This window comes from Anabrus simplex, chromosome 3, assembly GCF_040414725.1.
Source record: "Anabrus simplex isolate iqAnaSimp1 chromosome 3, ASM4041472v1, whole genome shotgun sequence".
Taxonomy (NCBI): domain Eukaryota; kingdom Metazoa; phylum Arthropoda; class Insecta; order Orthoptera; family Tettigoniidae; genus Anabrus; species Anabrus simplex.
This window is the reverse complement of record NC_090267.1, coordinates 39,400,851-39,421,602: the sequence shown is the minus strand read 5'-3', so window position 1 is coordinate 39,421,602 and position 20,752 is coordinate 39,400,851. Positions and strand designations below refer to the sequence as shown.

Here is a 20,752-nt window from a genome sequence, read left to right as displayed (position 1 = left end):
TTAAGAATACTCCTAGAGGCAGTTTGGTGGGTGCCTGGCAAGAATTAATGAAGGACCCCTCTACTTCAGGTATGTTTCATGTCATTTTTATATGCTTTTTACCTGCAATTGATCAACAGTAGTAAAAGCCTACCAATTTTCAAGTCCATAATCCCTTGTCACCTTTTGGTCTTTCCATTCTCAATACAGTTATTAGGTTATTAGTTTTGGAAAGTTATAGAAAACTTTCCCTTTCCTGCAGTTCATGGTTTAATAAAGCTGTTGGTGGTTAATATGTAACAAAGAAAGCAGGTTTGGAGTACACAGAACTAACAACCCAAGTTAAAACAAAAAGGACTGGCTAGCAATGGATTGTTGGTTTGCACTTAATGATGATGAACCTGGTGGTATTAATAAGCAGCCATAATGTCTATCTTCCAATTGACATTGTTTTATGTTTGGTAGTGAAAGACAAATACAAAAGTATTATAAGGAATGTCTACAGTATGAATGTGTTCCATTGTTAAAGACACTTGGCAAAACAGATATTATTCAGGTCAGAAGAGGAAAGAGGGTAGATTAAGGAAAGTGGTCACCTACACATCTTCATAAGTCACGAGCCAACTCTGACACGTCCATATCGTTGCCTACGTTATAATACAAGGCCTGGAAATAGAGCCCGTAAAAGGCTATCGAAGTGGTCACACTGAAGTACAATGCCGGACCGCTAGGGTCGCTTTCTTGCCCCCTGTCTACCAGGTTCGCGCCTTTAAACGTGTTTATTAACTGAGTTGGTTGTGAATGTATTATGTATTCGTCCGATGTTAAGCATTCGCAGTTCCAGCCATGGTTTATTCACGAGAAATTAAAGGCAGTGGAATTTCGTTTCACAAGTTTCCAGTGAACGTTCAATGTTCGAAACATTATACAGAGGAAGTATTACGCATGAGATACGATATCAAGCTGATTAAATTAGGCCCCTGTTCCTAAGTTTTGATCCGAGTTACGTCATAAGAATCAGGCGATCCCAAAATTTTTCACTGGACTTTTTTTTTAAACAATGCTACCGTGACCGGCGAATATTTGAGAGGTCTCTTCAAACTCAGAAATCTTAAATTAGGAAACCCACCAGAAAAATAATTTGCCCAACAAATTTGGAGAAAATGAATGTAGCAAGTGCTAAAAATATTGTATTTTCCCCTCAAACAACCTCTGGTTTGAAAAGTATGGAGGTGGTTTGTCCCGAGAGCATTAAATACAGTTTAAAATAAACCATTTGTTTTATGGAGCATTTTATGACATTGTTCGATGCGCAAGACCTCTGCAACACCAAACCAAACCCCACGGCACTTAACGCCCTTAAAAGGGCTTTGGCTTGCCCAGCGACCGCTGCTCAGCCCGAAGGCCTACAGATTACGAGGGGCCGTGTGATCAGCACGACGCATCCTCTCGGCCGTTATTCTGGGCTTTCAAGACCGGGGCCGCCATCTCACCGTCAGAAAGCTCCTCACTTCTAATCACGTAGGCTGAGTGGACCTCGAACCAGTCCTCAGGTCGTGAGAAAAATCCCTGGCCTGGCCAGGAATCGAACCCGGGGCATCCGGGCGAGAGGCAGACACGTTACCCCTACACCATGGGGCCGGGCCACAACACCTCATATGGGACGTATTCCAGAAATGAGAACAAAAGAGCATCTTTTAGTACTGAAGATGAACGCCTCAGTTGTCTAATTAATGATTTCCTGTCATATATTAAGAAAATTCAAATGCATTCAGAGAAAGTAAAAAAGATTCATGAGGGAAATGTAGCAGGCATAGATCTTGACTTCCCAATCCAGTGTGCCCTTCGTAAAATACCTCATAAGTCTACATTTGCATTATGCATTGACGAAGAACCTAACAAGCGATGACATCGAGCTCTTCTTCAGCTACCTAAGACGCCAAGCGGAATAAAATGACATGGTTCATGTGGCAAAAGAACAGACAGACTGTAAAGGCTGTTTAGAACATATATCTTCTCCAGCTATTCAAAGTCCAACATTGTGTCTTATTCTTTTTCAAGATCGAGGAGCGCTCAGGTAGCAAAAATTATCGTCTTTGGCACTTCTGCAGTGAACGACGGAATTTGCCATCTCCGCTACACAGTACTTGCCCCGAAGAGAGTTACTAAAAGGTGTATATTTTTTTTTGAAAGGCGTGTTCAACAGTGAAATTAAGTGTAGAAAGTGTAAAGAAGACAAACCACCTTTTTTTCCACTATGAAAATTTCTGAGACCTCTATTAGACACCATTGCTTCGAGCCACTCAAGTAGAATAGAGCAAGTTTTAAACTTGATAAGAAGCTCCTCAAAAGGGAAGTTTTGAAACTTCAATGACATATCCAAGCCAATGAAGCACCGCTCTAAATAAAGTACTGTCAATACTCGCAAAAACATTCCGTTCTTATTATTTAGGATATAATTTACTTATTGACATATACGGCCATGCGAATACAAGGGGGCAAGAACGCGATCCTAGTGGCTGAATGGTGAACTAGAATGCCACCTGTTTCCATGAGTGCATTTCAAGGCCTTGTATTATAGCGTAGGCAACAGTCCATATCTTCATATAATCTATGTCATGTCTCACCTCCATGGCCATCATATACTCCAAAGAATGCTGTCCCTGGATCATCTGGTAGGGATAGGATGTGGGTGTGTGCATCTTCCATGTTTATTCGCCATCCCTGCATACAACTGGAGCCAACTTTCAGGTATGCATTCTGACAACATGCTGATTCCTTAGACGTAACAGGTTCTGATAAAGTCTGACCCATGGTCCTGAAAAGTCGAATTAGGCAGATACTAAAATATCTTGAATAAAGCATACTGATAATAAACGAAAAGGCTATTTCAGTGACCAATGGAAATTGGTAAAATGAATACTTCCAGAATAAAGTTCCTGGTTAATCCTGTGCCTGATTAGGCCATATTATTAGAATACATTCTGTACATTTCTAAATAGAACAAACTTAAGAGACTACACAATCAAAGAACAGGATAACAAATATGAAGGAAATAAGGTTCTACATAAAATATTGATGTAAATGCCGTACTGTATCTTTACTACATCAATAAACGTCTTGTTCAGCACTATCAAGCAATGACAATACAATCAAGGTATCAATTATAATGACCGCAACAATTCATGAGAAAATGGTTACAAAACTATGAAATTCTCTTAAAAATTCAAAACAATATAAAAATGAAAAGCTGGGCGTCTATTTTAAAATGCATCGCCCTTCCGATTTCATTTTCCCTATAAACTCAACGTGATGCAACAGTTTCATTGTAACTGCAAGAATGTTCGTGCGCGTATAGCTCAACCCAACCAAAACTAGTAAGTTAATCTGGAACTAAGGTCATTTATTTGTCAACCAAATTATTTATTTTTCGAGTTCAATAGACGGGTTCCATGAATAGCACTTTTATGCAACACTTACTTTATACGCTTTTAGAAATGACGAAAGCTAGTCATTAACTCTCTCCCTACAATTTCTATGGTTTGCTTCTCCTTCTAATTGTCCATGCCACCTTCAATACATGGCGGTGGTATATATAAAATCAACCAAAAGATAACACACATTCATTTCCACACATTCGCAACCAACTATTGTCTTTACTACAAAAATCAACAAGAATGACGACATAAGAGCCATCTATAGAAAAAAAAAATAGACGATCGGAGACCGAAAGCGTAATGTTAGCCGATGCGAAACGGTTACCATGTGCAATAGCTAAAGAAGGAAGTGGACGCACTAGTTGCCTCGTGAAACAGTGCCGCAGGCCCAAATCAGCTGTACGTACCATAATTTAGGTTGTTCTGGTTTGGGTTTAATTTATGACGTATTTGCGCTTAATCGTAGAAAATGGTTTTACTTAAAGGATGGCGGTATCATGCTTTCATTGGTGGAATTGTAGGTTTTATAGGTGCTGCCTTGTATCCCATACTTATACATCCGATGCTGCATGTGGAGGAATATAGTAAGTGCCGGTATCGTATTATCGACTTATCTTCTTTGGTATTATCTTTTACAGTCCATTACAACTGATTAATGTTCAGTGTCCTATACTGTCGGACAATTTATTTGCAATTGTGATTGATGAGCTTGAGGTATAATAATTTTCGAAAGACCCTTCGAACGTGGAAGGAGGTGTAGACGGCAAAAGATAAGCCCCCTTATTTTCATCGGAAATTATTTGTTTATTATCACTGATGATTTTTCAAATTTATGATGAAGAGTTATATCGTGCGGCACAGGACTCGACGATTTCCAGGTCTTCACAGCTCAAATACACCTTGCGTCCTGAACTAGATTAGACTGTTCCTTTCCTCAGTTTCGTTTACTAATTGTCAGTTTAGGTTATTACAAAGTTCAAATTAATTGTATTTTTCTTCAGTCTTGTCTTCTCCAATCAATAGGACTTCGCCACGTCTCTTTATGCCACTTTGGGCTATTCACTTGAGCTCCAGTCCTTTCTCCCTAAATTCCACGTACGATCATAGGCCTACTGTACGAATCTTTGATGGTCAGTTATCCTATAATCTACAAACTCCAGCATGGGTTCGTATCCTTGTACATTGTCTTGTTTTTTCACACTTATCAGTAGACAAATGCCATTTTCATTTGCCTGAATCCTTTTCTCATCCCCCTTCCACATTGTCCAAGTTTTGTATCCATATGTCAGGGTTAGTATGTAATAAATTTGGTAGATGCTCTCTTGCAAATTCAGTGGCCCATTCTTGTGCCATATAAAGCTTCCGATATTCTGTAAAAGTTTCCTGTGGCTTGAACTGGATTCACGAGTGCAGTTCGATTAGGGGCGCACAGCCGTGAGCTCGCATCCGGGAGATGGTGGGTTCAAATCCCCCTGTCGGCAGCCCTGAAGATGGTTTTCCGTGGTTCCCCATTTTCACAGCAGGCAAATGCTGGGGCTGTACCTGAAATAAGGCCACAGCCGCTTCGTTCCCATTCCTAGGCTTTTCCTGTTCCATCTTCGCCATAAGACCTATCTGTGTCAGTGCGATGTAAAGCAAATGGCTTTGCACGAGTGCAGTTAAAGAACTGGATTGTTGCCAGTTTAACCTACGTCGATGCTTTTAAATAAGTGGGTTTTTTGGATCGATGACCTAGATGTTAGAAACAAGCATCATCATTTTGTTGTTGTTTTTGTTTTTTTAACCTTCAGTTCAGTGTGGACTACTGTTTTCCTATTTCTTTGCTTTACCAAAGCAAATGAAGTCACCTCATGCACCCTAGGCGCTCTTAACTTTGGAGTGTGGGTTGGCAACCACGGAGCCCTTGGCTGGGTCATGGCATTGCTTCCACTTGTACCAGGCTCCTCACTTTCATCTATCCTATCCAATCTCCATTGGTCAGCTCTTGTTCTTTTCAGACCTCAACGGTATTAGAGCATTCAAGACCTAGGGAGTTTTTCATTTTTACGCCTTTCGTGGCCATTGTCTTTCTTTGGCCGATACTTTCATTTCTCAAAGTCGTGGATTTCTTCCACTTTTTCCCTCTGATTAGTGTTAATAGAGGATGGTTGCCCAGTTGTAGTTTCTCTTACAACAATAATCATTACAACCACTATCACCTCGTGTTCTCCACCTCCGTAGTTTAACAGTTAAATAGTGCTATTAGTTGCCATCCTCAGCGGCCCGGGTAAAATTCTCAGTACTGCCAGAGATATAAGAATGGTAGGAGGGCTAGTGAAAATGAAAATCCACAGCTTATTTCCAGCCATTTGACCGCTTCAAGGATGGAATGAATGAAGCCCCCATCTAGTGGCGGGGGTAGGAATTGTGCCGGCTGCCGAAGCCTGTCACACTCCTCTGGGGCAATGATTAACGACTGGCAGATGAAGTGAAATGATATTAGAGAGAGTTGTTGGAATTAAAGATGACACAGAAAACCAGAGTACCTGGAGAAAAACCTGTCCCGCCTCTGCATTGTCCAACACAAATCTCACATGGAGTGACCGGGATTTGAACCACGGAAACCAATGGTGAGAGGCCAGCACGCTGCTGCCTGAGCCACGGGGGTGGTAGGAGGGTGTGTCTGAAAAGAGCTGCATCACCTCGGGATGAGGACAAGAGTTTACTTTTTTTACCTCGTGCTTTGCTTGTTTCCAAATGAAGTCTTACTACATTTCTACTTCTGCCTAAGCATTAACCACCTTCTGAACTTGATTTTCTGAATCTCTCCGATGAACAAATGTCATCTGCAAAAGCCACGAGACACTCCCGCGGATGGGGACTAAGTTATAGAGTACATCTTCGGTATCCCCAGCTTGTCGTAAGAGGCATCCAACCCCAAAGGGTTGTTGGGATTGTGGCTTGGTGGAGACGTTGCTTCCATTTAGGTCTCCTCACTTTCATCTTTCGTATGTGGTCTCACTTGGCCAGCTCTTTTTCAACTTCGACAGTGGGCTATTAGGTTTGCAAGGCCTAGGGTGTATTTTATTTTCATGCTGGTCATAGTTTTTTTCTGATAGCCTACCCTCATTCTTCAAAGAGTCAGACTTCTCCCTCTTTTTCTCTGATTAGTGTTAAGGGAGGATGGTTGTCTAATTGTACTCCTTTTAAAATAATAATCACCACCAGAAGCATGAGATACATTATACCAACTCTAGTAGATTTAATTCATTTTTATGATGAAAGGGAATAGAGTCAAAACCTTGGTCTGCCTATAATAGTGATCTTATTCCAAAATCTTTTTGTCATTCCTAAATGTGTTTCGACATTTCAGTTGCTATTTCAGTAGATATTTATTTTTCTAAGAGGTATTTTTGAACTGTAACCGTTCTTGATACTGTTTTCTCTTTTTTACTCAGAATTTACCTTTATCCTCCTTTCTCAAATGTAATTGATTTATCGTACCATATGGCTTTTCATGCCGGGAGTGTCCGAGGACATATTCGGCTTGCCTGGTGGACATCTTTCTATTAAACGCCCATAGGCGACGTACACATCTCAATGTGGGATGATTATGATAATGAGTTAGAGAAAGGGTAAAACCTGGTGTCGGCATGTAGCCCTCTCGTGTCAGGTAACACCAAGGGGTCTGCTCAAATCCCCCTGTGGGTGGAGGCGGTAGAATAACACCTACGGTATCCCCTACCTGTCATAAAAGGGTCCTCGGGGGCTCTTAACTTGGGAGCGTGGTTTGGCAACAATGGGCCCTCAGCTGAGGCCTGGCATTGCTTCCACTTACTTGTGCCAGGCTCCTCACTTTCATCTATCCCATCCAACATCCTTTGAACAACTCTTGTTCTTTTCTGACCCTGATGGTACTAGAACACTCGAGGCCTAGGGAGTCTTTCATTTACCGAGCTTGATAGCTGCAGTCGCTTAAGTGTGGCCAGTATCCAGTATTTGGGAGATAGTAGGTTTGAACCCCACTGTCGGCAACCCTGAAAATGGTTTCCCATTTTCACACCAGGCGAATGCTGGGGCTGTACCTTAATTAAGGCCACGGCCGCTTCCTTCCCACTCCTAGCCCTTCCCTGTCCCATCGTCGCCATAAGACCTATCTGTGTCGGTGCAACGTTAAACAACTAGCAAAAAAACAAAACAAAAAGATTTTCATTTTCACGTCCTTCGTGGCCCTTGTCTTTCTTTGGCCGATGTTTTCATTTTTGGAAGTGTCGAATCCCGTCATGTTTTACTCTCTGATGAGTGTTATGTAGAGGATGGCTGCCTAGTTATACTTCTTAAAACAATTATCACCACCACCACCGTCTGCTCAAAGTTTTATGTCCCCATCCAACGGACAAATCGCCATTGACAGCATTATATGCCCTCACTCCATATGAACACTGCAGAGAGGTTTGGAATTGAATCCAGGCTTTTGGCATGCAATCTAAAGGTTAGAAATTGTATACCACCATTTCTAATAATAATACTAATAATAATAATAATAATAAGAGAAAAGCACACAACGTGCATAGATGTTCTGCATATAGGAATTTAGTTGCTACAAAGTTTTGTTGGGGATATACGTCTCTGGTGACACCATAGCGCATGATACCGAACACACTGTTTATCGCATTGTTCACATATGCGCGATACTTCATCCGGAGTGTGGAAACCCCTTTTTCTTGTATACGCGATGGTGGAACCCGTGCACTGCAAATCGCGTCAGCGTGTGGCGCAGATCGTAGTCCGCACCTTTCCAGTCTGTAGGCATCATTGCTTCGGTCGAGTAGATTTCCAGCCATATCTCTTTTTTCTTCTTCTGAAGTTCTTTTAAGAGTTCCTGATATTCCTTTGTGGATGGTAGGGGCATTTTCTGTCTTAATTGTTCTATGAAGAAAGGTTCTCCGACGAGCTCGTATGTTAGTCTAGAGTGAGTAAATTTTGATACACATAGTAGTCTCTTAAGATACATTGCTTTGATCTGCTCGATGTCTTTGAGATTTGATTTGGTGAGATTTGTCCATATTAATTCTAGTCCGTAAGTCACTATGGGCATTATCTTGGTGTTGAAGATCTTTATGGCAGTGGGTACAGAGAGTCTGCGCAGGAGTTAAATGTCATTGATGGCCATTATGGCTGCAGTTGCTCTATTGCTGAAGTGCTTAGTGCAGGTCTTTCCAGTGGTCTGTAGTGTCATTCCAAGATAGTTAAATTCCTTTGCTATTTTGATTGGTTCCTGGTTTGGAGTGAAGAACAGTTGGTCTTTGGCTGTTATTTTCCCTCCCTTCCTAAATATCATATGGATTGTCTTTTGCTTATTGATCTCTAGTTTATTTTTCTCTGCCCATAATGTTAGGCGATACATACATTCCTGTAGTACCTCCAGGTTTGATGAGCCTAGTGCCATGTCGTCTGCGTACGCGTAGAAAATGACCTGTTCCTTTAGATTTCCGAAGCACTCAATAACGTCTGATGTTGCAAGATTGAACAGTAGGGGGCTCACCGGATCACCCTGCAGAATTCCATTGGTCTATGGTATCGAGGTTGAAGTTTGGATGTTATCTTTGATGATGAGCTTGTTTAGTTGTAATATGTTGTCCGTGATGATCATTAGATAGTTTTCTTCCCCGATCCTACGTTTAAGCTTATCGATGATTATCTGGCGGTCCAGTAGGTCGAAGACCTTCTTACAGTCGATTAATATGACGTGGAAGTTTCCCTCTGTGATGCCTAAGTGCTTCCTTTATGTCATCCATTAAGTTACTTATTGCATGAAGTGTCGATCTGCCTCTACTAAATCCAAATTGCTGATCTGGTACCTGTCTCATTGTTTCCTTTTCTAATCTTGCAGATAGGATTCTGGTAAATACCTTGAACAGTGCGTTCTCTAACGCAATTCCTCTGTAGGAGTCCGGGTGGCCGAGGCTACCTTTACCTTTGTACAAGAGTTTTAACGTGCAGGCCTCCAGTTGCTCGGTACTTTACCTATTTCTAGGCACTTGTTGAATAAGGCTGTCCATAATTTCCCTAGGTGTGGCAGGGCTTCCTTCATTGCTCATTAAAGAGTTTGTCTGGTCCGGCAGTTTTGTGACCTTTCAGTTCCATGACCATATTTGTTACCTCCTCTGTTGTGATGCGTGGGAAGTTTGAAGTCAGAGTTGCGTGGATTGTTCTTGGGGTTGATTGCCTGTTGTTATAGATCTGTTGAAAGTGTGATTTCCATGTTTCCGTTGTGATAGTTTGGGAGAACTTTAGTGACCTAGGTTTCAAAGCTGCAAAGTGGTTTTCTGATGCCTTCTCTAATAATCTCTTCCCTTCTTTTTCTATCCAGGTTGCTCTCTTCTCCTTGAGTAGGATTTTGTAGGCATGTCTCTGAGTGCTGTAGGTCTGTAAGTTTATTTCAGTTTTGATGGTTCTTGCAATGTATTGGAGGTCCAGTACCTGTTTCCTTTTGTCATAACAGGTCACGTCGAACCAAGGCTGTGACTTCAGTTTGCTCCCTGAACCGCACGTTTGGGCGTCCTTTATATAACTCTCCAGTTTCAATGCTGCGGAGTCTATCTCTCCCCGTTTTATTTGATCAAGAATGTGATCCTTTGATGATGGTGATATTCCGGCTAGGATGCTGGTATTCATTGTTCTCTTTATTGTTACTCTCTTTTGATCTCTGATGTTTGGTAGAGGCTCATCTATTGCGACCTGAGCGTATACAGGTATATGTTTCCTTAGTGGGGCCACGTCTGAGTTTGCGAGAGTCTTGAAGTCGGTGCTTCTGATGTAGGTGTTGACAAATAACAAGTTTATTGTACCAGTGCTGTTGTGTCATACATAGGTTCGCTAGGATAAAACCTTCCGCTTCTAGGAATTTTAAGATTTGTTTTGCTTTTCATGTCCTCTTTTTCCGTGCAACAGTTAAAATTGCCTGCTAGTATGGTGGCATCTTTGTAACTGATGAGCGTTAATGTGTGTGCCAGGCTCTCAGTTATATCCTGTGCTGTATTGTGAGGTTGAAAAGAGGCAGCAATAATGTTCAATCCTTGGACCTTCATTGCAAGCAAGTTCAGCGTTCTTTGAATAACATGATGCAGTGATAACCACGGTTTGATTAGACAAGAAATGCCTCCACTTGAACGTCCGCGTTCTCTCTGACTTGCGAGGTTGTGGCTGTTGTAGTAATGTTCTACATTGATGTGATTTGTCAAAGTCTCGATTAGGATCACAATATCCATCTTAAATAACTGCAGTAAATATTGAAACCACGCGGGATGAGGAAACTAATGAAGGTTATAAAGTTGTGTCCTACAAAAGGTGCAACAGACCCCACATGATAATAGGATCGGGAACCACTGAAGGCAATTTAATTCAGGCAGGCGAGAGGAGGGCGTATATTGGGCACCTGTCAAAAAACGCGACAGCAGAAAAACTAAAGAACTTCTTGATTAAGAAAAACATTACGCCGGAAAGTATATTCTGTGAAGAGTTGAGAACCATGGGAACCAATACCACCATCTCTCCTACCCTGTAGGTCAACATTCTGATGGTGAAATTTTTTTTTTTCTTGATTTACTAGTTTCATTTCCATATTAATAGTTCACTTATGTATAGACAAGAAAAGGTTCCACCTAATCAATACTATTATATTACCGTAAAAGTTAGCTTACAGGACCAGTTTTGACTTTAAATAGTCATCATCAGCTGTACATGCATACCTTCACATATGTATCAAGCATTAGTTAGTATGCCTTTTTCTAAAGGGAGATGCCATGGGGAAGCATCATGTCTAAGTGGCCAAATTGGGCATGTTGAGTGTAAAATGGTTATATACTATAGTTCAGGTACCTAGGTATAGAGCTGTCTCCTTAAGACTAGAATTTGTTTATGGAACCTAACTTAAGCCTGAATTTAAATTACAAATGCATCAAACACATTGAAATATACAGTACATATTAAAATCACACATTAAAATAGACAGTACATGTTAAAATCCTTTAAAATAATGAATGTAAAACATTTCATAGAAATTAATGTATGCGTCTTCGGGTATTTTTGTTCTCGTTTTGAGTCCGGTGTTATAAATAAATCAGTGCTTGCTTTCGTAGGCAAAGCTCTCAAATCCAACGCAACCCAACCACGACAGCAACAATAATATATCAGCATACAGCTATAGACCAGGAAGGAGCCACCACTCTGCATCAAGAAATATTTATGTACAATCAAGACCACAACTTCCTCCAATACTTACTCCAACACTCACAGCTGCACATACTTACCTCCGTCTATATAACTGGATTTTGTTAACAACAGAGGCATTTCACCACACAAGTGGAGAGACATTTAAATATACAACAAGTCTTCCTAGAGAACTACAGCATTGCCTACGAACGCAAGCACTGATTTATTTATAACATGGGACTCAAAACAAGAACAAAAATACCTGCAAGACGCATGCATTCATTTCTATGAAATGTTTTACATTCATTATTTTAAAGGATTTTAACATGTACTGTCTATTTTAATGTGTGATTTTAATATGTATTGTATATTTCAATGTGTTTGATGCATTTGTAATTTAAATTCAGGCTTAAGTTAGGTTCCATAAACAAATTCTAGTCTTAAGGAGACAGCTCTATACCTAGGTACTTGAATTATAGTATATAACCATTTTACACTCAACATGCCCAATTTGGCCACTTAGATATGATGCTTCCCCATGGAACTTCCCTTTAGAAAAAGGCATACTAACTAAAGCTTGATACATATGTAAAGGTATGCATGTACAGCTGATGATGACTATTTAAAGTCAAAACCGGTCCTGTAAGCTAACTCTTACGGTAATAAAATTGCATTGATAAGGTGGAACCTTTTCTTGTCTATACATATGTGAAATTTTTTTAGACCAACGGGACTCAAACCGACTAACCATGGTGTCAGACCATTTAGACTTGATGTCTTAATGATCATGACCACCAGGGAGGCTTCCAAATGACATATCCTTTGAAATATTCACGTATGACAGAACACAAACTTTCAAATCAAAAGAAATTCTGCTTGACATTGTGTACCAATTCTTTCGCAGAGTGCTTTGATCACATCCTATATCAGCTATATAATATGGTATGCATTGCACGATCATAGCATGTCAGAGTTGTTTATTATTCGGATGTTTTATGCAGTGGCGTAACTAAGAAAGGACGAGCCCACCCACATATTATATATTCCTCAAATTCTCTGCGATTATTTCCTATATTAATGACTGCATGCTTACATGCTACTTAAGTTGTGTGTGAATGATGCTGAATTTAGAAAATTGAATTAGTAGTATTTCTTGTAACATTTGACTTCCATGAAATTGCTTGTTGTACTCTTGTTGTTGTAGTTGTTGTTGAGTAATTATGTTTTAACCTTACTTTATTATAACTTGTAACGTTACGCTAATAGTAAGCTCAACCTAAAGTTTTGTAAGCCATAGTGTTAAGTATTGGAAATAATTAAGTTGTGTATGAAACTGTACATGATGCTGGATTTAGAATGTTAAACTAGTAGTAATTCTTGTAATATTTTCTTTCCATTTATTTGCTTGTTGTACTCTTGTTGTTTTGTTTCTTGTTGTTGATGTTGTTGGGGAATTATGTTAAATTTATTATTACATTACTGTAAGTGACCATTGCCGCCGGGATATTTCCCATTTGCAATGTATTTGTTAATAATAATATTTTATAACTAGCAAATGTGCCCGTGCTTCGCTACGTTTTTTTTACATCGTATATAGATTTCTAAATAAATTCCTTTACACGCCGTAATTGAGGTTTCATTAAATTTATTAAAGTGCAGACCTCCACTTCGAGATTCACTGCTCCTACACGGTACATGATATTAACAATCGCTTTGCGCTATTAGACGTCCCTTTTATCCTTTTACATGTTTGTTTCTAAAACATTTTCTTGTATCTCCCATATTTATGGGTTAAATTTAGTTCGAAACTTTGGATAGGGTGAAAATTGAGTACGTTTTTAACACTTTAACATTACTCTTTGCTCTTAAGTATAAGCCAGAATCATGAAATTTGGTCCACATATGGCCTTCGATCGTGCCAATGTGCGCACCAAACTTGATGACTCTATCTTTCGTATAAGTGTATCAAACATTGAAATATACTTGTAAAAAATCACCAAATTTAATAATAATCCAGAAATACAGCCAAATCTATCGTATAAGGGAGAGAGATACGACAAAAAGTAGTAGGACCAAAGTTGTAGATTACTCCAAATTGAACGGAGATCGTGCCATCTGTTTTATGATACGACTTACCGTTTAGCCAACAAAGACCTCAAAAGGAATGTCTGCACAGTCATTAAAATTGCCTCCATATTTTGACATTTTGGGGGTAAAAAGTGAAAAATGTGAACATTTTGCAATTTTTCCGTCGGTTGCAGGCTAAAAGCTATAATTTCTCCAAATTTCAATTTTCTAGCTCGCCCGGCAGATTGTGCCGCCAACTAGATTTGGGGCGAAGGGGGATACAAATGAGGAATTTTTTTAAGCCCACCAGACCTATAGGTTGTCGCTTTGGATAAATTATACGACTGCGTTCTTATGCTGAGCCCAAAATTTGAAGTCCCCCAGCATGCCCCCTTGGGAAATTTAGAGAATTTTCTATTTTTCTAGGGATGCTGGGGTCGTTAGCTTCTCCGGTACCAAATTTCAAATTTCTGAGATTTCTGGAAGTGCCTCATTAATTCACATCTATTTTCATTTCTATACCTTTATATATATATATATATATATATATATATATATATATATATAGATCGCTCCAGACTGACTTGTTTTTATATATATAGATGACGGATAAGCATATGCACATTTAAAAGTGCAGAACTCCACTTCGAGATTCACTACTCCTAAACAGTACATGATATTAACAAACGGTTTGCACCATCAGATGCATCTTTTATCGTTCTACATGATTGTTTCTAAATCATTTCCTCGTATCCCCCATATTGAGGGGATAAATTGAGTTAGAAAATTCGAATAGGGTGAAATTTGGGTACATTTTGAATGCTTTCCATTATTTTTTGCATACTTGTGGATAAGCTAGAATCATGAAATTTAGTCCACGTATGGTCATTGGTCGTGCCAGTGCGTGCACCAAACTTGATGATCCTATCTTTCCTATAAGTGTGTAAAACAATTAAATATATTTGTAAAAATGACCAAATTTACGAACAATCCAGAAATACGGCCAAATCTAACGTATAAGGGAGAGAGATACAGCATAAAGTCATAGGACCAAAGTTGTAGATCACTGCAAATTGAGCAGAGATTGTGCCATCCGTTTTATGATACGACTTACCGTTTAGCCAACAAATACCTCAAAAGGAATGTCTGCACAGCCCTTAAAAATGCCTCCATACTTCGATATATTTGGGGGTAAAAAGTGAAAAATTTGAACATTTTGGAATTTTTCCATCGGTTAGAGGTTAAAAGCTATAATTTCGCCAAATTTCAATTTTCTCCCTCGTCTGGGAGGTTATGCCACCATCTTGATTTGGGGGGCGGGAGATAAAAAGTAGGAAATTCCTGAAAATTTTTAAGCCCACGCAGTGTATACGTTGTCGCTTTGGATAAATTATACGAGTGCGTTCTTATGCTGAGCCCAAAATTCAATGCCCCCCAACGTGCCCCTTCAGGGAATTTTGAGAATTTTCAATATTTCTTCTCCGATACCAAGTTTCAAATTTCTGAGATATCTGCAAGTGCCTCATTATTTAATGTCTATTTTCATTTTTATACCTTTATGTATATATAGATCGCTCCAGACCGACTTGCTTTTATATATATAGATTAAATTAAACCCACTAGAAATGGCTTCCATAATAATTTTCCAAAGCATTGTTTTTCGCTGACAGAACTCGTTACCTACATTTTCCACATTCATACTGCTGGTTTCATCACTTTCAGTGGAAAGTGAAGCCAATGAACTTAACCTCCTTCGTGACATGGTACTGCACAGGTATGTTTTCATCAATTTTAGTTTACTGAATGATCGCTTCGTGGTGGTGGTGGTGATGATTGTTTTAAGATGAAGTACAACTAGATAACTATCGTATATATAACACTAATGAAAAAGAAAAATTGGAAGGGATCCAACACTCAGAAAAATTAAGATATTGGCCAAAGAAAGACAAGGGCCGCGAAGGGCATGAAAATGAAAGACTCCCTAGGCCTCGTGTGCTCTAATACCATTGGGGTCAGAAAAGAAGAAGAGTTGACCAAGGGAGGTCGGATAGGATAGATGAAAGTGAAGAGCCTGCCACAAGTAAGTGGAAATAATGCCAAGACTCAGCTGATGGTGGTGGTGATTATTGTTTTAGGAGGAAGTACAACTATTTTGATTTATTAGTTTCATTTTCCGTATTGATAGTTCTCGTATATTATAGATAAGAAAGGTTCCACCTTATCAATACAAGTTTTATTTATATAAGATCCTACTTACAGTACCGGTTTCAACTTTTTATACAGTCATCCTCAGCTGTACATTAGTACCTTCACATAAGTCAAAGTTGGTTAATATGCCTTGCCTAGTAGAAAAGTCATAATAATGGAATGGGCATGTTTCGAAGCCCCCGTGTCATTGGAATTAACCAATTAAGGTTAAAATCCCTGACCCGGCCGGGAATCGAACCCGGGACCCTCTGAACCGAAGGCCAGTACGTTCAGCCAACGAGTCAGACAACTATAATATTAATTCACAGGTACCGATATAAATGTCTATGTACTGTACCCTTTTCGTGGTATCAGTACATCAATGTCATAACAGTCCCGCAACATGACGTTGAAATGGAACACCTTGGATGAGGCCTTCGACCAAGCCCGGCTCCGAGGACTCCTTCTCCCCTACTAGCATAACAAGGCACTAGCTGAGTCAATAGAGGCATACGGGTCGCAGTCTGTCCTTACTGGGCAGTAATCTAATAATTTACAGTAGGGGAAGAGAGGAAGACTATCAAACTATGCAATGAGAAGAATTAATTCTTTTTCCATAAGGGCAGTTTGATTACTAATAAAGCACATATTTAAATCTTTGTACAGATATGCCACCGCATCAACACGCAAATAACAAACACTAATATTTCTTGATGTTAGGATGCCTATATAGTCTATTTCTATAACTGCATCTGCTCAGAAATATGCAAAAACTTGAGAAGGCGTCCCTTCTCGGAACAATTAATTACCTAAAAACTTATCACTTCATACGCATCCTATATACACAAATCATTTGGCGGAAGCATATCGTGTGTGTCTTGCGTAACTCAAGCTATTAATTTACACGACCCGAAGACAAGTACGCTGTCAAGTTAAATGAGGTTTTGGTCAAGTTATTTATGAGTACACTCTGTAGTACGGGAAAGTTGCCTCATCCTATACATTTTTTTTGAGAACCCTATACAACTATCTCATAAGTAAATAAATATGTACATAGTACAAATTCCATTGGGATGTACTTTAAACTACTGTACAATTGACATCCAACGACGTTGTTCCCTGTAACGATGCATTAGTGAACCTAGGACCCTTAAATTACATGATAAATCTCCTGAAAGTCTGTCTGTCTGTTAGGTCAACAGCCCAGAGGCTGGTTGGGTCCTCAAATAGCACCACCAAAGGTTATGTGATTATAAGGAAACCCCAAAAACCAATGGCAGCACCAAAATGTGGCGTACTAGGCAAAATGAGAAGTGAGGTAGTTTGCTATTGCTTTCCTCACTGGGTTGGAAAGTACTATTGCAGCACGACTGACCCTGTGAGCAGCACCTATCATAACACTCAGATGCACTAGTCGTGCTCTGAATGTCGTTACTCAGCACTACCCATACCCCAGCAGCTTCCATATTGTCACAGCCATGGATTCGGGACTTCGGGACTTCGGTGGAAGCTACACTTTGCTCTGGCCTGTGCCAAGAGATGGATACAAAAGTACTGTATTCATCAAGAAATGACAGCAGGCAGCTCCTGAAAGTAATGACAAATAAATAGACACTTCACATTCATATGACAGTTAATGGACACTGTGGTCTGTCCACAGTAGGTAGCAGTGGGTATGACTTCCACTGCTACTGATTAACAGCGATCCATGTTCCTCCGACAGTGTGGGTGTGAACATCTCAGCTGAAAACCCTGAGCGGTAAGACTCATGCAAAGAGGGGGTGGGATTCGCTCATCTAAGATATCTGCAGGTCTATCCCCAACGTTGATATTCTATAAGTTATTACAAGTAAAGCTGTCTTGGAGAAAGAATGCGAACTTAAACAAGCCCTTTAAAGCCCAACAGCAGTAGTCTCTCACTCTCGGGCCTTCGGCTCGTCACGAATGGCATTGCAGGTAAACGACCTGTCAGCCAAAATACAAACACTCTCTCCAAGTAACAAGATTTTCCTGGCCGGTCTTGCAATCAATACTTGTGCTGCCCATTCACTTTCATTTATTTTCCACTGTGTCACTAATATCATTAATGCGAATCGGCTCTAATCTAGCCCTCTTTATATTCATCACACGGAATTACTCATCGTGGTACTTATTCAAATTGCTGGGCAATATTCACACTTCATTAAACCATATGCTCATCACAGCCTTCTACATAAAGTTTGATTCTTACTCTCTCTTGACTCAGCCATACATGTAAGTTACAAAAGAAGCTGTTCTATTGACTGGGCACAAATATACATTGACACTCGCGATTTTAGTGTAACTCATTAATAATCACACAGACTGTCATATCGTCTTCTTGATGCTCATATATATCCTTAATTTACATCGGTGGGTATCTCTCTGATGTGAAGCAGAAATAGAAATATCAGAATGTTTCTGAAGACTCATACAGAATATAGCTGATGGTAAACTGGAGTGAATTTTACAGGAATTTCAAATCCCCTTACTCAGTTACGCTGCTCCACATTTTATTTAACTAAAGGGGCCTCAATCATAACGTGCAATTATGTGTTTGAGTCATCAGTCCATAGACTGGTTTGATGCAGCTCTCCATGCCACCCTATCCTGTGCTAACCTTTTCATTTCTACGTAACTTTTGCATCCTACATCTGCTCTAATCTGTTTGTCATATTCATACCTTGGTCTACCCCTACCGTTCTTGCCACCTACACTTCCTTCAAAAACCAACTGAACAAGTCCTGGGTGTCTTAAGATGTGTCCTATCATTCTATCTCTTCTTCTCGTCAAATTTAGCCAAATCGATCTCCTCTCACCAATTCGATTCAGTATCTCTTCATTTATGATTCGATCTATCCATCTCACCTTCAGCATTCTTCTGTAACACCACATTTCAAAAGCTTCTATTCTCTTTCTTTCTGAGCTAGTTATCGTCCATGTTTCACTTCCATACAATGCCACGCTCCACACAAAAGTCTTCAAAAACATCTTTCTAATTCCGATATCAATGTTTGAGGTGAGCAAATTTCTTTTCTTAAGAAAGCTCTTCCTTGCTTGTGCCAGTCTGCATTTTATGTCCTCCTTACTTCTGCCATCGTTGGTTATTTTACTACCCAAGTAACAATATTCATCTACTTCCTTTAAGACTTCGTTTCCTAATCTAATATTTCCTACATCACCTGCCTTCGTTCGACTGCACTCCATTACTTTTGTTTTGGACTTATTTATTTTCATCTTGTACTCCTTACCCGAGACTTCATCCATACCATTGAGCAACTTCTCGAGATCTTCAGCAGTCTCAGATAAAATAACAATATCATCCGCAAATCTCAAGGTTTTGATTTCCTCTCCTTGGACTGTGATTCCCTTTCCAAATTTCTCTTTGATTTCCCTTATTGCCTGTTCTATGTAAACATTGAAAAGGAGAGGGGACAAACTGCAGCCTTGCCTCACTCCTTTCTGGATTGCTGCTTCTTTTTCAAAGCCCTCGATTCTTATCACTGCAGACTGATTTTTATACAGGTTGTAGATAATTCTTCGTTCTCGGTATCTGATCCCTATCATCTTCAGAATCATAAATAGCCTGGTCCAATCAACATTATCGAATGCCTTTTCTAGATCTACGAATGCCATGTACGTGGGCTTGTCCTCCTTGATTCGATCCTCTAAGATCAGACGTAAAGTCAGGATTGCTTCACGTGTTCCTACATTTCTTCTGAAGCCAAATTGATCTTCCCCCAACTCAGCTTCAACTTGTTTTTCCATTCTTCTGTAAATAATACGTGTTAAAATTTTGCAGGCATGAGATACTAAACTAATAGTGCGGTAGTTTTCACACCTGTCAGCACCAGCTTTCTTGGGAATAGGTATAACAACATTCTGCCGAAAATCGGATGGGACTTCTCCTGTCTCATACATCTTGCACACTAAATGAAATAACCTTACCATGCTGGTTTCTCCTAAGGCAGTCAGTAATTCAGAGGGAATATCATCAATTCCAGGTGCCTTGTTCCTATTTAGGTCACTCACAGCTCTGTCAAACTCTGACCTCAAAATTCGGTCTCCCATTTCATCAGCATCAACAGCCCCTTCATGTTCCAGAACGAAATTATCTACATCGTTACCTTGATACAACTGTTGGATATGCTCCTGCCATCTTTCTGCTTTGTCTTCTTTCCCTAGAAGTGGCTTTCCATCTGAGCTCTTAATATTCATGCACCTAGATTTCCTCTCTCCAAAGGTTTCCTTGATTTTCCTGTATGCAGCATCTACCTTTCCCAGGACCATACAGCCTTCGACATCCTTGCACTTCTCCTTCAGCCATTCTTCCTTAGCTACCTTGCACTTTCTATCCACTTCATTCTTTAATCGCCTGTATTCTTTTCAGCCCTCTTCATTTCTAGCATTCTTGTATTTTCGTCGTTCATCAATCAGGTCTAGCATCTCCTGAGTTATCCACTGATTCTTAGTTGATCTTTTCTTCCTTCCTAACATTTCTTCAGCAGCCCTACTGACTTCATTTTTCATGACTCTCCACTCTTCCTCTACTGTGTTTCCTTCGGCCTTTTCATTTAGTCCTTGTGCAACATGTTCCTTGAAACAATCCATCACACTCTTTTCTTTCAACTTGTCTAGATCCCATCTTTTTGCATTCTTTCCTTTCTTCAATTTCTTCAACTTCAGATGGCATTTCATGACCAACAAGTTGTGGTCAGAGTCCACGTCTGCTCCTGGGAAAGTTTTGCAATCCAACACCTGGTTTCTGAATCTCTGCCTAATCATAATGAAGTCTATTTGATACCTTCCAGTGTCTCCAGGTCTCGTCCACGTATACAGCTGTCGTTTGTGGTGTTTGAACCAAGTATTGG

At 39.9% G+C, this 20,752-nt stretch overlaps 1 protein-coding gene and 1 non-coding gene across 2 annotated transcripts in view; one reads left to right on the top strand and one right to left on the bottom strand.

Moving 5' to 3' along the window:
* Positions 1 to 3,631, bottom strand: part of LOC136865951 (probable protein phosphatase 2C T23F11.1) — a 223,861-nt gene extending 220,230 nt beyond the window's left edge. Inside the window, exons 1-2 of the mRNA XM_067142514.2 lie at positions 3,460 to 3,631; positions 2,607 to 2,797 (exon numbers count right to left, since the gene is read on the bottom strand). Of these exons, the coding sequence (XP_066998615.1) occupies positions 2,607 to 2,793 (187 nt within the window). The 5' untranslated portion in view covers positions 2,794 to 2,797; positions 3,460 to 3,631. The remainder of the gene's footprint in view (positions 1 to 2,606; positions 2,798 to 3,459) is intronic.
* An 80-nt stretch (positions 3,632 to 3,711) lies between these two features.
* LOC136866978 (uncharacterized) overlaps positions 3,712 to 20,752 on the top strand; it is a 60,525-nt gene continuing 43,484 nt past the window's right edge. Inside the window, exon 1 of the transcript XR_011017903.1 lies at positions 3,712 to 3,815. This is a non-coding gene — a transcript (uncharacterized protein). The remainder of the gene's footprint in view (positions 3,816 to 20,752) is intronic.